The 16,826-nt window shown below is 40.6% G+C and overlaps 1 protein-coding gene across 2 annotated transcripts in view; it reads right to left on the bottom strand.

Moving 5' to 3' along the window:
• The window catches only part of cacng3b (calcium channel, voltage-dependent, gamma subunit 3b), a 37,692-nt gene extending 33,627 nt beyond the window's left edge, over positions 1–4,065 (bottom strand). The window contains exons 1-2 of one of the 2 annotated variants that reach the window (XM_061700439.1): positions 3,655–4,065; positions 3,057–3,240 (exon numbers count right to left, since the gene is read on the bottom strand). In XM_061700439.1, coding sequence (XP_061556423.1) covers positions 3,057–3,240 — 184 coding nt within the window. In that variant the 5' untranslated portion in view covers positions 3,655–4,065. Of the gene's footprint in view, positions 1–3,056 lie in introns of both variants that reach the window. The other variant, XM_061700438.1, reaches the window with a different exon arrangement.
• Between the last annotated feature and the right edge of the window lie 12,761 nt (positions 4,066–16,826).

Genomic DNA, 16,826 nt, shown 5'->3' with positions numbered 1-16,826 from the left:
AATTTGTCTATTTACTCATCCAATTACAAGAGTGAGAGTGTGTGTCTGTGCATCAGTGGATCCTCAGACCTGCACCATCTGGCCCTGTAATAGCCTCCTATGCCCCTCAGAATGAGATGGTTATGTTTCAGTGCACACAAAACACATACACACATATTTTATCTAGAGGCAATGCAAAGTTGGCCTGCGCTAAGGCAGAAACTTGTCAGAAGACAGCTCAAAGTCAAGTATTCCACATTCACAAAAAATTACAATGTTCATGTCATGGTGAAGAATTATTTTTTTTTTTAATGTCGATATGAGTAGTCTCTCTGTGAGAAAGGAAATAGCTTGGAAAATATAATATTTAACCCAGATATCAAGTGAAATTTAGTAACAAGGTATTGCAGTAGAGGAAATGCCCCTTGCCGGAAATAACCATTCTGTTAGGAATATATACATAACTGTAGGCCTCTCTACAGTAACTATTATGAGAGGCAATAATACTACTAAACTACTACAATGTATAACACTCTAAAGTGATCATTGTTTAGGGGAGTTACATAAATCTCCTATAGAAAGTCTTGCTTCTGTTTAGTTCTACTTTGATTGCTGAAGGGCATCCAGCTTAAATGCTGCTGACTTTTTGAGTTTGGCTATTTTTTGTCTTGCATTGCCTTGGTGACAAACAGCTTCTCAGGTGAGACTGAGGTGAGGTGAGGTTTGTAGCCAGTCCTCTCAAAGATTATATTAAATAGAGATATCACAGCACTCAAACACATGATTTAACACAGCGTTTGACATGCTGTACATAACACAAGGTCATCCATTTTCAATTGCACTTGTCCTGTTCAGGGACACATGGAATCTGGAGCCGATCCGAGGTGATTTAAGAGGCACGGTACACCCTGGGTGTATGCTGCCTCCCACCCTCCATCACCTGTCAATCACTGGGTTGACACATAGAGATAGAGAACCATATACCTACAGATAAGTCTTCAAGGAACCTAACATGCATGTTTTTTGACGGTGGAAGAAGGACCCAGAGAGAACTCACACAAAAATGGGGAGACCATGTAAACCGCTCACAAGAAAGAAAAAAACAAATACCTCCTTGTTGTGAGACAACAGTGATTACCAGTCCTCAATACACTGATACAAAATGACATACTGGGTCAGGTTTATATTGAGACAAATAATAATAATAATAATAGAGATGCGAAGACCGAAAAGTCAGCTGTTATGAAAAAAAGGCACCACACTTCACAATCACTTCACACATATGATTCCCTCAATTTGCCACCGTTGTTATTGTATGTCGGAAACTAACCTGGTTAGGGGTTACAATGCCACCTGTGGCTTTCGCATGCACTTGATAGTCAAGCATTTTCTTGTCCTTTTTTTAAAATTTATTTATTTATTTTTTTTATTTTTTTTACTTGTCTAATTTATCTGTATACATTTAATAAAACAAAAAGTTAAAATGACAGCAGATTGTCATCTTGTGTCAAATACCTGACATATGCTACGTGAATGTGTGTGTTACTGTGATATGGAGGTGTATGCACTCAGTCAAGTAGAAGTCAGGGTTTTGCCTGCATATTCTGCAAGTCAATTGCCAGGTTTGCACCTGCAGCTACAACCAAACAAGGCTGAACAGCAGTCTATTCTGTGGCAGCGGAAACAGGTTGATTCACAGCGATTATTGGATAGTCAAACACACACACACACACATACATACACACACACACTTTAGGGGTTGAACAACTTCAGATTGTTTTGTAGTCGATGCTAAGGTGATTCTTTCATAACCTCACTGATATTTTTTGCAGTTGTCAACTTGCTAAGCACTTGCTAAACTTGCTCCAAATAGAAACTCGCGCACTAACTCCCCACTGTCCTCGGTTGCACAGGCCCCACATCCCGACTTGATCTGATCACATTCAGATACTCACTCGTCCAATTACATTCAGATACCGGAACTTGAACTAACTTCACGTTTACGTTTATAACTGGAAGACAACAAACTGCAGTTGTGATATGTGGATTGTTTACAGAGTTTTAAAGATCCAACTGTCTGTGAGACCATGAAGGTGTCTGAGTGTGATTTGTGATTGACTGGGTGAGTTGAGGGGGTGGGGGGACTGGAAGGAGGAAGAAGAGTAATGAAGGCTTGAACGAAACAGTAGTCGCTGGCGACATTAACCTCTTTCCACATTTAAATGAATGGAAATGTTCCATCTGTGGAATCATTAATCTGTTCCAGCCCCACATTGTACTCCTTCTGGTGTGTGCACCTTGGCCATCAGGGGGCAGTATAATGCAGCCATAAACACGTCGCCATAAAGACACACACAAAGAAGAGTTTCACAACTGACTTAGTGAGCTGCAGAAATATTTATTTTCACAGAGGATATAGAATATATATGCCTGTGAGTATTGTTATGTCTGTCTAAATACATTGCTGCACCGTTTGCATTCAAATAAAGGCGCAAAAGGGGTTATAACACCACAACATCACTGCTAGTCGTTAGCCCATCTATGGCGCTTTACATTGTGAGCTGGCATCAAGCTAGCAGACTATACTAGGATGAAGTTCTGCGGTTGTAATTCATTTCATTATTTTAGTTTTGTTTAGTTTGACAACAAACTTAAAATGGGAGTGGCAATAAACACCTTCAAACCACTTTTTGAAGAATTGTTTTGAAGAATGTGCCGAACGGCTGCTTGTTGTGAAGTGAGTTAAGATCGCTGCCACCATCTAGATCTCATATTTAAAATTTCTGCTCGCAAGTCAAAGCAAAAACTCGGCAGAGCGACAACTTGTATCTGAAAAAAAAACTATGTCTGGTCACTTGTAGGTGAAGATACCACTGTATTTGATATTACTATTATTTTTCTTTATCAAAGTCACCTAACAATTTATTTTTATTTTTTTAGGGGGAAAGAATAATGGCATTTCAATTCATTTCAAATTATTTGATGGTCAAGGTACCGCTGTATTGCTGTGTGTGAGAGCGGAGGACAAACGATGAACACGCACGCAAGTACACAGGTCATCCAGACTGGTCACGTACCTTCCAGACAGCAGGTCCGCCAGAGGCCGGAGTGCGTCATCACCTCCTCGTTCTTGCGGCTCGTGTCGTTGTCGCCGCTGCTCTTCACGCGGCAGACCCCACGCGAGTACAGCCAGTAGTCGGTCCCCACGGCGATGGTCATAAGGCTGAAGGCGGCGAACGCGCCCACCGTCGTCACGAGCATCTGGACGCCGCGGTCACACATCAGCATCTTCATATAGGCGGCTCCTGTTCGGGCTTAATCTTTGTTCACCTCCTCTCTTATGGGCTCTCCCCCCTCCCCAATTTCCACGCGAGATTTGGGGCGTGGGAGTGGGTAAATTTAACAAACAAGCTTCTGGGATGACATGTCGCCGAGGTTTGCTGTCTCGTGAGGCTGGTGGCAAAGGAAGGCGGCGCATCCAAAGACCACAAACAACAGTAGGCGCTCACCGGAGCTTTAACGACCACCGGTTGTCCTCGACTGGCCCACACTGTCCTTACTCAGCCCAAAAGACGCCACATTATCGGACGTGTCTTATTTCCTATACGTCCTGGAGTTAGCAACTCAGCTAGCAGCCGGCACAGTGAGCATCTTCCTATAGTCACGAGAACTCACCGCTTTACAATGTAGATTACGTCGTGTAGCACCAAACGACGAGGCGGTGTACGTGTTTTATTCCCCTTTCCCAACAAACGAAGCCTTCTACACGTCAGCTACGGTGAGAATGGACCGAATTTAGTCGAGTCTTCCTCTCCAGCTGTTGGCACACTTGACATGTTGTCCCTCGAAATCCACAATAGAGGCTCGTCCACTCTTCAGCTCGACACACAGCGGCTGTTTTTCATCAGAGGCACCAAAATGGAGACGTCTTCACTGTGAACACACCGGTGCGGTATTCCCGGTGCTCCTCGCTCCTGGCAAGAAACGTGCCTGTTGGTGCAAATTGATGGGGGTGGGAGTGGGGGGGGGGCAATAACACTGACAGCCAGGGTCTCCTCCTCCTCCTCCTCCTCTTCCTCCTCCTCCACTCGGTCCAACCAACACAAACTAAAACTAACCGCGCGTCTCCTCAAAGTCCGCCTGGGGCCACGCCATTCGGCCCTGATTGGTCAAGTGATTGGGAAAGTGTCCTTTAGTCGCCAATCACGTGCGAGCTATGCTCATCATCCCGCCCACCACTGCAAGTCTATAAAAGCCACGAGGGTGAGCTCGTGTCAACGAGGAGGTGACGGAACACTCAAATTGACTGAAAACAGGTATGACGGTGTCTTTGTGTATTTCAACGTGACTGCGTGTCTTTCTGGACACCATCTCCAACCACAACGAGGTTTTGAGATAAAAGGTCACGAGAATGTTTTGTTTTCGTTAAAGCAGCAAAGCGCAGATTTGACGCGCCTACCGCGCCCCGAGCCAGAGGCGGCAGATTCTGCCGCATGCGTCTGGAAAGCTGTCCATGGTTCTGAATGTAGGAGTTCGCGCCTATGTTCTACCCAGTACCAGGAGAGCGAGAGAGAGAGAGAGAGAGAGAGAGAGAGAGAGAGAGAGAGAGAGAGAGAGAGAGAGAAGCAAGTGATGCATGAAGAATAGCACCCGGGAGAGAAGCAGAAACGCCACTTAAAGAGCCACGGACCGTTTTAAATGATTCCACTCCTGCATGGCCTCCACACAAGGCGGTGTGAGCTTCAGAGTTCAATTAAAATAGTCACAGTGTTATTGTGTGTGTGTGTGTGCCACGAGCAGTCGAACAGATAGGACTGTCTCAACCTCCAATGCGTTGCCTATTTAACCACACACACACACAGAGACACACAAACACACACACAGCGCGTCACAGCCTTGGATCTTTGTATCTACTTTCAATACAAAACGCAAACTTGATAGTAGTTGCAGTGGAACCTCAGCATTTGAGTGTCCTGAACTCCAAAAAAATTCAGTAGTGTTGTGCTCAAAGACCACAATAGCCGAGACCAAGGCTTGCCCGAGACCAGAACTCACTGAGACCAAGACAAGACCAAGCCTTTTGGGAGTTGAGACCGGGTCCAGACCAAGACAGAGACAAGACCAAGAGTGAGAGAAGCCGAGACTGTGACAAGAACAAAACCATAAAAATCTATTTCATAAACCATGACGAGGTTGAACATTATTTTCGTTTAAATACATTAGACAGCCAAAAACACAGTGTCTGCAACTCTTTCAAAGCACAACATACACAAATCTCAAATCTTAAAAAAATTTTTTTAAACAAATTCTTGCCAAAAAATAAAAATAAATCCTTCCAATGAGTTGAAGACTCAGAATTTACACAAATAAAAAGTACATTTGCACAAACATGTGAGGAGTAGAAGTACAACCCCAATTCCAATGAAGTTGGGATGTTGTGTTAAACATAAATAGAAACAATACAATGATTTGCAAATCAACCTATATTTAATTGAATACACTACAAAGGCAATTTAATGTTCAAACTGATACACTTTATTGTTTTTAGCAAGTAATCATTAACTTAGAATTTTATGGTTGCAACACGTTCCAAAAAAGCTGGCACAGGGTCATGTTTACCACTGTGTTATATGTCACCTTTTCTTTTAACAACATTCAATAAATGTTTGGGAACTGAGGACACTAATTGTTGAAGCTTTGTAGGTGCAATTCTTTCCCATTCTTGCTTGGTGTACAGCTTCAGCTCTTCAACAGTCCGGGTTCTCAGTTGTGGGATGTTCAAAACAGGCGTTTGATGAGCATTCCTCAACTTTCTCAGTCTTTTTTGCCACCTGTCCCAGCTTTTTTGGAACGTGTTGCAGCCATAAAATTCTAAGTTAACGATTATTTGCTAAAAACAATAAAGTTTATCAGTTTGAACATTAAATATCTTGTCTTTGTAGTGTGTTCAATTAAATATAGGTTGAACATGAAAAAATAAATACTCCAGTAAAGCAGACTAGAGAAACCCAAAATTCTTACGTTAGGTAACAAAGTATTTGTACTTAGTTACAGTTCATGACACCTCTGGTGGTGTTATTTCACAGGGTGTTTCAACAGATCACTCAAAACAGACGTTGGCCCATCCATGGCCACAGCAGTGAGAGTCGTTGTCTGCATTCCGATTAGACACATATACAGATATAGACAGCCTGTTCATGTGTCAATTTGACTCAGTATTTTAGAGCTCCAGCTAACAGACTGTCTGGTGCACTAACTTCAAGATGTTGCTCTGACTGACAGCGGCTGTCACAGTGAGGATGAAACAGGGGGATTTAAAGGATCAAAAACACAGAGGAAGGAGGGAAAGTGAAAAGAAAGGGATTACACATACATAAATGCTGGAGCAGATCAACAGGAGAGAGAGCAGTGACAGGTCCTATCACCCTTGCAGTGTGTGTGTGCGTGTGCGTGCGAACACGTGCATGAGGCCCTCGCTGCCCGTGTTATCTCACAAGGAGACTCATTAACATAGAAATGACTTCAGGAAGAGAAGCATGGCATCCCACATCTAGTGAGAGACAGGCGGGTGGGATGTTGAATGAGTGACAGTGAGGGGAGGAAGGCAGGCAAAAAGAGTGGGAGGAAGATGTGAGAGTGATTTAGGAAGGAAGGAGGGAAGTGGATAAGGAAGAAAAGAGAGAGGGATGGGGCAGATGAGAGAGACTGAAGGAAAAAGAGCAAGGAAAAGTGAGGGAGGAGGTTGGCACAAAGAGTCACAGAGGGTTGGAGTAGAAGGAGGACATGGAGGAAGACAGCAAGGATAACTGTGCTGAAGTTTAAAGTGAATGAAAACTGAAATGTTTCATTGATAGTGACAAATCTAATCTACAAATCACATCATTAATAAAAAAATGGACTTACCTATGTGTACTGCGGATTCCGCCCACATTTCAAAAACGTGCATGTTTGGTTAATTAAAGACTGAAAAGGGAAAAACATGTGTACAATGATCAATAAAGCATACAACATAAACAGGTGTTTTGTGATAATCATCTTTTAATCAGGTATTTAACATATACACAGTATAGGCATAGATTAGATACAAGATTTGTAAATAGCATTTTGGGAACGACATCCATATAAATCCACTCATCTTTTCTAGACATTTATGAAAAAAATTATTAGCGTATGCAAATTACAACAGAGTTCCATTGCTATGGTACTGACTCCACCCAAAGTAAGTCTGAACACATGTAGGACTCTATTTTCGTAGACTGCGCATCTGTGGTCTAGCGCACAAAATGGCGTATCTCGATTTTCGTGCAAGCGCAAGGCTAGCTGCCCGTGTTTTCCAATTTGACAGACCGGTCTGCGCCAAGGTGGCGGTACTGGTGCAACGAGTGTGTGACCTTTGACATTCGCCTGGTGTTCAGACAATTTGGTGGCAGAAAGTTGGTCTAAACTTACGCCTTCTGATTACATCTAAGTCTGGTGCAGTACTTACACCGCTGTTCTAACGCAATTTTGATTAATTTGATGTGGGGTGAGGCATATTTTCATTCAGAAATTTTTTTCAGAGCTTCACAGACATGTGTGGTGGATATCAGATGTAATTTTAATACATTTTAGAGGACTTGATCATGTAAATGGTGGGTGGGCCAGATTAAAGAACGGAGCTGGCCACATGTGGTCCGTGGGTCGTAGTTTGCCCACCCCTGGTTAAAAGTGAGAGCTTGATCTTGGAACTGATTAATTCCATTTCCATGAGAAACCCATGGAAAAAAAAGATTATAATCCAATGAATAATGACTATAATCCATCCATTTTCTGTACCGCTTTATACTCACGAGGGTCGCGGGCGTGCTGGAGCCTATCCCAGCTATCTTCGGGCGAGAGGCGGGGTACACCGTGAACTGGTCACCAGCCAATCACAGAAACAAAACAATAGAAACAAACAACCATTCGCACACACATTCACACCGACAGGCAATTTAGAGTCTTCAATCAACCTAACATGCATGTTTTTGGCATGTGGGAGGAAACCAGAGTACCCGGAGAAAACCCACACAGGTACAGGGAGAACATATAAACTCCACACAGGTGAGGCCGGATTTGAACCCGAGTGCTCAGAACTGTGAGGCAGATGTGCTAACCAGTCCTTCACCGTGCCTCCCTAATGACAATAATGTACAACCCCAATTCCAATGAAGTTGGGACATTGTGTTAAACATAAAAACAGAATACAAGGATTTGCAAATCATGTTCAACCTATATTTAATTGAATACACTACAAAGACATGATATTTAATGTTCAAACTGATAAACGTTTTTGTTTTTAGCAAATAATCATTAACATAGAATTTTATGGCTGCAACACGTTCCAAAAAAGCTGGGACAAGGTCATGTTTAACACTGTTACATCACCTTTTCTTTTAACAACATTCAATAAACGTTTGGGAACTGAGGACACTAATTATTGAAGCTTTGTATGTGAAATTCTTTCCCATTCTTGCTTGATGTACAGCTTCAGCTGTTCAACAGTTCAGGGTCTCCGTTGTTGTATGTTACGCTTCATAATGCGCCACACATTTTCAATGGGAGACAGGTCTGGACTGCAGGCAGGCCAGTCAAGTACCCACACTCTTTTAGTACGAAGCCACACTGTTGTAACACGTGCAGAATGTGGTTTGGAATTGTCTTGCTGAAATAAGCAGGGGCGTCCATGAAAAAGACGTTGCTTGGATGGCAGCATATGTTTCTCCAAAACCTGTATGTACCTTTCAGCATTAATGGTGCCTTCACAGAGGTGTAAGTTACCCATGCCATTGGCACGAACACAGCCCCATACCATCACAGATGCTGGCTTTTGAACTTTGCGTCCATAACAGTCTGGATGGTTCTTTCCCTCTTTGGAAAGGAGGAGACGACGTCCACAATTTCCAAAAACAATTTGAAATGTGGACTCGTCGGACCACAGAACACTTTTCCACTTTGCATCGGTCCATCTTAGATGAGCTCGGGCCCAGAGAAGCCGGCGGCGTTTCTGGGTGTTGTTGATAAATGGCTTTTGTTTTGCATACTAGAGTTTCAAGTTGCACTTACGGATGTCGCGCCGAACTGTATTTACTGACATTGGTTTTCGGAAGTGTTCCTGAGCCCCTGTGATGATATCCTTTACACATTGATGTTGTTTTTTGATGCAGTGCCGTCTGAGGAATCGAAGGTCACGGGCATTCAATGTTGGTTTTCGGCCTTGCCGCTTACATGCAGTGATTTCTCCAGATTATCTGAACCTTTTGATGATATTATGGACCGTAGATGATAAAATCTCTAAATTCCTTGCAATTGTACGTTGAGGAACATTGTCCTTAAACTGTTCGAATATTTTCTCACGCACTTGTTCACAAAGAGGTGAACCTCGCCCCATCTTTGCTTGTGAATGACTGAGCAATTCAGGGAAGCTCCTTTTATACCCAATCATGGCCCCCACCTGTTCCCAATTAGCCTGTTCACCTGTGGGATATTTCAAACAGGTGTTTGATGAGCATTCCTCAACTTTCTCAGTCTTTTTTGCCACCTGTCCCAGCTTTTTTGGAATGTGTTGCAGCCATAAAATTCCAAGTTAATGATTATTTGCTAAAAACAATAAAGTTGATCAGTTTGAACATTAACTATCATGTCTTTGTAGTATATTCAATTAAATATAGGTTGAACATCATTTGCAAATCATTGTATTCTGTTTTTATTTGTGTATAAAACAACATCCCATCTTCATTGGAATTGGGGTTGTAAAATGTAATTTGTTGGGCAATTGGCACAGAAAGAGTGTGCTTAAAACCAACTCATGATTACCTTGTGTTATGTTCAGTCCACAATTAGGCCTACTCCAGTGTAGCTGCAACATGGAATCATGTTTAAACCAACATTGACACAGTGTCCCTTCCTTCTTCTTGAAGAGAGTGGGACTGCAGGCTCGGTGCTCACTGAGCTGGAACCTTCTCACGCGTCAGGCCAGCGCTCTGAGACTGTGAGGAGGAGGAGGAGGAAGAGGAAGATGAAATGAAGATGCTCTCTAGTAAACATCAGAGAAACCAGACAGCGAACAATGAACTGTTTGCAGGGGGAAGATGCCTGACAACGCCAAAATACTGCAAGGAAACGACTTATACAATTGTGGTGCTTTTGTGTATCGGTCTACACTTGTTAATTGCAGTGTGCACGCTTACTGTTGCTTGTGCATGGTTTAAGAGTGTGTGCATACTCAGCTCAGTGTTGTTGTCGGTGTGATACCAGATGGGGATGACTCCAGGGAAAAAAAGAGTACATATGGTGATGTGTGGCATGATTCTGGCGTGATGCTAATATGTCATAGCTGTGATTTATGGAGTTCATGGCCAGAGACATGGCCCGAGGAAAGAGTATGCATCACAAGAGAGCATTACAATCTTTTTGATAGAGCTCTTGTATTGGAAGTTGTGTGATGGGTGTATGTTTTCCTCTATCATCCAAACAACAAATGCACACAATTGGAAGACAAACAAGATTGGTTAGAACACTAAATAATAGAGGCCAGGTGTTAATGTAATTAAACGGAAATAGAATCATTTATTTTGTTCAGCAACTAACTGAGGCTGATATTTGAGGATATACAGTAATGGAGAGAAAGGATCATGTCAAAGGGAGATGAAAACGTGTGTGAGTGTGTGATTAGACAAAAGACTGACATATTGATTAAGACAGGAAGTGCAGAATAAATTAATGGTGAAGCATATACAGTAGAAGTCTGATAGAGTGAAACAGTGTATGTGGTGGTCAATGAAAGTGTGTGTTGGGTTCTGTGTTATGTGTGTGGGTGAGTGAGAGTGCGAGTGTGAAATAAATCCAATAAGCTTCTCCGTCATGCTCTTGAGCATTTTCTAGATCCGCTGAATGAAATAAATGAGATTGTTTTGCTTTTGTCACTTTGCCTTTCTCATCTTTCTCTCGCATTCCTCCAGTGTGCTGCAGTGCTGCTTTTTACAGCATTGGGCCTTATTTGTTTTTTTCCCCCTTCACCATCAAGCCGTACCTGTGTCTCTTAACATCTGTTAGAGGTCACTGTCATTGCTATTTTAACAATGTTAACCTTTTCATCTGAATATCTAAAGGATTTTGATAAAAATAAAATACAACTTAATAATTGCTCATGCATGAACTTCAGTACATGGACAAAACGATTGTGAAACATCCCCTTGAATCAAATAATTAATAAATTAACAAAGGTCATTGAGTTCAATTCTTCATCAACTTCCAACTTGGGGGGTCGATTGCATGGCCGTGCCCCAGTGCGGTGCACACAAACAACGTTATAAAGGCATGAACTTAAACAAAGACATTAATTGTTCCAGTAAGTTACAGACAAATGCCCCAATACGGTTATCCAGCTAAGCTTAGATTAAAAAAAAAAAAAGATCTGATCGTTAGTGAATTGAAGGCAGCAATTAGCAGAATATGAGCTCTGTTCCATAGTAGTATCAGTGTAGCAGAGGAGCTGTTATTGCCACCCAATGCAGTGAAGCGTAGCATAAAGCAGGTGCACCTTATTATCACCAATATGCTGGAAGACATAACATCCTCCTTTGAATAACACAATAATGATCGAGTCCAGTCCACTCTGCAGATAGTTAGAGGAAATATCTGCTATGAAATGTAGCACACAAAGCTTGCTTCCAGGTTGAGGGTGTTTGTCTTTATATGTTGCACATTTAGGTGTCAGCCTCATGTCATATTATGTTCCACTTATTGAAGAGCTTTCGACTATGATTTGTATTTTAGTTAGTGGTTCCTACTTAAGTTGACCTGGGAAATTTCAAACAACAAAGATAATTAAACCTGCTCTTCTTTTACCTCCTTATTATACACTTACCATCCATTCGAATGAATGAATCATCATCTACCTGATCATTCATGTCTCCGTCATGTCCTGTAAAACAAAACTTCACCATCTTTAAATTGCGTTCTAATTACATAAAACAGTTCAAGTAAGGATTTGTGTTACTCATGCATATGTCACCTGGGCCTTCAATGAAGACTTACTCAACTTAATCGTCCTCGTAATAGGACTACTTTTTCATTGCAATTATATAAACCATCAATAATTTACAAAACCTCAATATAACAGCACACAACTGTGTCACACACACCATCCGGAGCAGTTCAGGATCAATATTTATCTAATGACATGATGAAAAGATAAAACATTTCAATAAAATACGTCATACTCACCAGAGATGCTGATTATTAAATGTATTCATGAGTGCAGATCGCTAGGAGTTTTGCTAGTCGAAAATGGCTGCAACCGATTTTGCTCCGACAAACCAATCAGGGGACGGGAAAATGACAATGTTACTGTGGGCCAGCTAGCTGGCCTTCTGAAGAAAATTTGAAATCTGATTAGTTAAGGAAACAGTGCCACTGACAATATAGTTTACAATAAGTTACATTGGACAAAAACTTTGCTAAAAATGGGATATCGTTGGTTTCTCCATAAAAATCTTGTTCATCTCAATCAAGACTTAAAAGGTGTCCAAGTTCTTCCAATGTTTGATATAAAGTGGTCTCTCTTGACATCAAACAAAAGAAAGTGAAACGTGACCTTTGACAATAATTTATTATTCTACAATCATAAACGTCACAGTACACATTTCCTGATTGGTGAACTATGACACAAAACATAATCATACTTATCTTTTGTCGTATCTTTACTTTAGCATGGTGTTTATATAGCATGTGCGTCTTGCACAAATCAAAGCACAAATGAGGCAGCCGTGGACTTTGAAAAGGTGGCAGTAGTTCAGCAGATCATGTTGGGTGGCGCGAGAATGTGAAAAAAGAGGGCAGGAAGGATTATTGATGAGCGGAATTAAGGTGAGGTTGTAAGGTGCAGAGAAGAGCACAGCGCAATGGAAGAGAGGGTTAAGAAAGACCAAAAAAAAAAAAAAAAAAGGTGGGTGGGGAAGTTAACATTTTATTTTTCTTTAAGCTAAATTGTCATTATATATCAATAGATGGCAGTTCTGTATTGCAGTATAATTATCCTTATCACACAACACGTGTGGATTTTCCTATCATAATGGAAGACTCTTACCCTTTAAGACTATATATGTACAAACACAATGTACTGTATAATATGTATACATATACAAAAGTATAATAGTTACTATTACATGGACCACACAGTTATCATCAATGAATCAACACTTCATAGAGGATCAATTCAGCTCACACAGTACAAGATATGAAAGACTGAAAACATATGCATGCATAGTATAACTCTAGAATTAACATTAAAGTGTGCTTATACATCTGTAATGAGGGAATTATACTTGGATAATTTTGAAACACCAAAAGGAACATAGACAAGACATCATTGTATATGTGTGGAACTGTACACTGGCTTCTTCTAAGCTTAAGAGACTGATAGATCCTAAATTGTACAGTGCTTCACATAGCTGATATACAGGTCATCCACACACAGTGGTCAGGCGTGATTAAATGCTTCACCGACTCCCAGCGGCAGGAGTTGATCAAGTAGCTCAGTGGTTGCAAACTGGTCAAATCATTTTTTTAAATATACTGTGTATTTTGCAAACTATTACACTGACCGGCCACAAAAGCTCCAATATACTGTAAAAGCTGGATCAAAAATTATTTAATTACAAATAATGTTCAGTTTTGATTAACCAGAACACATTGTCATATCAATATTGATGCAATGCTTTGCTAACATCATGCGTTTAGTGGAAACATAATGTTGCTTTCTATCATTAAAAAGAATACACTTTTTATAGGCGACTCAGTAATTCTACATATTCAGGAGTTTAAGTACTCTCATTTTTGGTTTTAATTGTTATTAAAAGTACCTTTTTATTCTGTTATGTTTTTAAATTATTTCCTTATACCTAAAAACTACTCAGCCTTTGGTTAGGTAATGTTTTAGGGTAATATTATGAGTCTAGTTTTGCATTCATTTCATTAATTTAATGAAGTTGTATGCTCAGTGTGCATGTTTGATATTTCCTTTCTTCAGTTGCATGGCTACGGTGTTTTTATTCCAATATCAATAACAATTACACAATTGCTATATCATCCGATCATTGTTACTGATCTTGATACAATTGACTCTATTCCACATTACTGCAAAATACAACCACAATAATAAACATTGTGTTGAGTGTTGAAATAATATCGATCTGAAATAATAGTGTGAATCAACAGTGCACATTCTTATCTTTGTAAAAGCAGTATTTTTGAAAGTTCTTTTATTGGATGTTATTAGATTGCTCAAGTGGTCATATCTTTCCCCCCCAGTCTGATTCCCTTTTATAATCAGACTATTGTGTGTGTATATATATATATATATATATATATATATATATATACATATATATATATATATATATATATATATATATATATATATATATATATATATATATATATATATATATATACATACATATATATATATATATATATATATATATATATATATATACATACATACATATATATATACATACATACATATATATATATATATATATATATATATATATATATATATATATATATATATATATATATATATATAAAATATGTTACTTCAATAAGATCACAGATATTGGAGTTAAGAAATGGTATGTGTTTGGGTTTCAAATTATGAGTATTTGCTTGTTAAGTATGAATGGGGTGGATGTGTGTGTGCTTAAATGTGTGTATCGGACCTGCAGTGTGCCGTGCGCCTCCAGGAGAAAACATCGTCATTCTTCGTCTTGTTACGCTTCACCTAATAATTCTCAATCATGCTAGTACAGTATGGTAGTGTACAGTATAAACTACACTATGGTACAGAGCAGTGTCGGGGGCATTGCTGGCATTATGAAGTGGTTGAAGGCTGGAGAGAAAATTTGCAGAATTTGAAATAAACTGGCCTTGAATCCACACAGGTTTTGCGTCTTCCGAACGTCAGTTAGTTCGTCAATATGCGCATATATTTACGCACGCACGCACAAATGTGTTTGTGGGAGGGGCGGGGAATCAGCAGCCTTGCTGATGTTATTGCTGTTTGCAAAATGTCTCATTTGGGATTTGTCAAAGCAGCTCCTCAGACGCAGTGTGTGTGCGCACCCGATTGGGGACTACCACGAGCTTTTGACATCACATCGTTTGTGGCTTCCCAGTGGGCTTCGACAGAAGCAAGGATTACCGAGCAAATGGAAATATTTAAAGGTGGGATGGGAGAAAGTGGGGGGAAAAAGCAGAAGAAAAGGTTTCAAAGAAGTTTGCTCATTATGCATTTTCCTCAGTGATGTGTCAGCACTTCCACAGTGCCATGAATGACTGCTGATTGAAAAAGGCAACATTGGTCAAGATGCACAAATGAGCACAGTCATGGTTTATGTTGATAGTGAAGGAAAAACCTTTTCTTCCACTAGATCACAAAATGTGAACTTTCTCCACAATTCTTGCATGTACAACTTGCTGTTTTAGAGCTGAATCATTGTGATACAGTGGAACCTCCAAAGTCGAACGCCCCTGATGTTGTAGAATATGAGCTTGAAACATTTTTGGGGAAAAGTAGGCTCTCAAAGTCTCACTAAACTTAAAAAAAAACATATACTGTAGGACCTCGGTCATGCTTTTTCTTTGGCTTTTTAAAATACCCCCAAAGAAGCAGCAGCTTCAACATGTGCTATAAAGAGTGAAATAATTGAACAATTAAAGTTACACAACAGCCTCCATTCAAAGCAGTAAAATTCCAGCATTTTACTTGAGTTAACTTCTAACTTCTTCCTAACCCAAGCCCAAGGATCAACAAGCATAATGATAATTTATGTGCCCCCTTTTTGCCTCTCTGAAATAAAGCTGCTTTGAAGGGCGGTCCTTCTCATGTAAATGAGCCACTGTTCATACACCCCCCCCCCCCCCCTCCCGTGCAGCTGAATCAATGCTAAATATGGATTTTGTTACCATAGTGACCAGGGGCGAAGCCGAGTAGCTACTTGTTCTTCAGCAGCCCACAGTCTGAAGAGAAAAGAGAGGCAAACTCAAAGTGTATTTTCACTCGTGAAGGCAGCACTTCATCACCAAGCTGCTGTGAATGCACTTGTTTTGTGCGGGGTTCACGGTGGGGTAGTGTGCAGAACAACGCAGGGAGGACGGCAGCTGCGCAAGCTTTCTACCACTTTAAACCAACTGAGTAAATTCAAAGTTGTGGAGATCTCTCTCTTTCTTTACAACATCATAGTGCGTCATTTGTCTTTTGTCCCAGAACTTGGGACCCAGGGACACCGTATCAATGATTGCTTCTTGAAGTTTCTACATGCCTTTTTCACTCTATCCAAAATAGCTTGCTCTTTTCACTCCGCTACCATCCCTCCTATTGGATATGCCATCTGACATCACGGTGCCGCCGCGGCAAAGCCCTGCTCCACTGCAACGTTTCCATTGGTGCGTCATGGCAGCACATACACAATGAATGGGGTTGTTGCACTACGCTTTTCTATGTGCGGTGTAAAAAGTTCTTTAAAAGTTTTAATTAGTGTTGCCAGGCACATTGCAGAACACGGATGCCAACTGCCCACACGTAGACAATTTCGCAGAGCATTCAAGTATGTGGTGGTTTCGAGAAGCTTGTGCAGATAATGCTGATTTTGTTACCATGTTAGATTGATCATTTATTTCATTATTTCCAATGGGAAAATTGTTTGAAATGAGAACAACTTGAAAGTCACCCAGCGTCTATGCTTGACTTTGAGGTTACACTGTATTGGGATGCACTTTTTCATCTCTTCGCAGTTTACTATGAAAGGTGACAGTGGAGT

Source organism: Phycodurus eques, chromosome 16 (genome assembly GCF_024500275.1).
Source record: "Phycodurus eques isolate BA_2022a chromosome 16, UOR_Pequ_1.1, whole genome shotgun sequence".
NCBI lineage: Eukaryota > Metazoa > Chordata > Actinopteri > Syngnathiformes > Syngnathidae > Phycodurus > Phycodurus eques.
The sequence above is the reverse complement of the archived record's forward strand: the minus strand, read 5'-3'. Positions and strand labels throughout refer to the sequence as shown.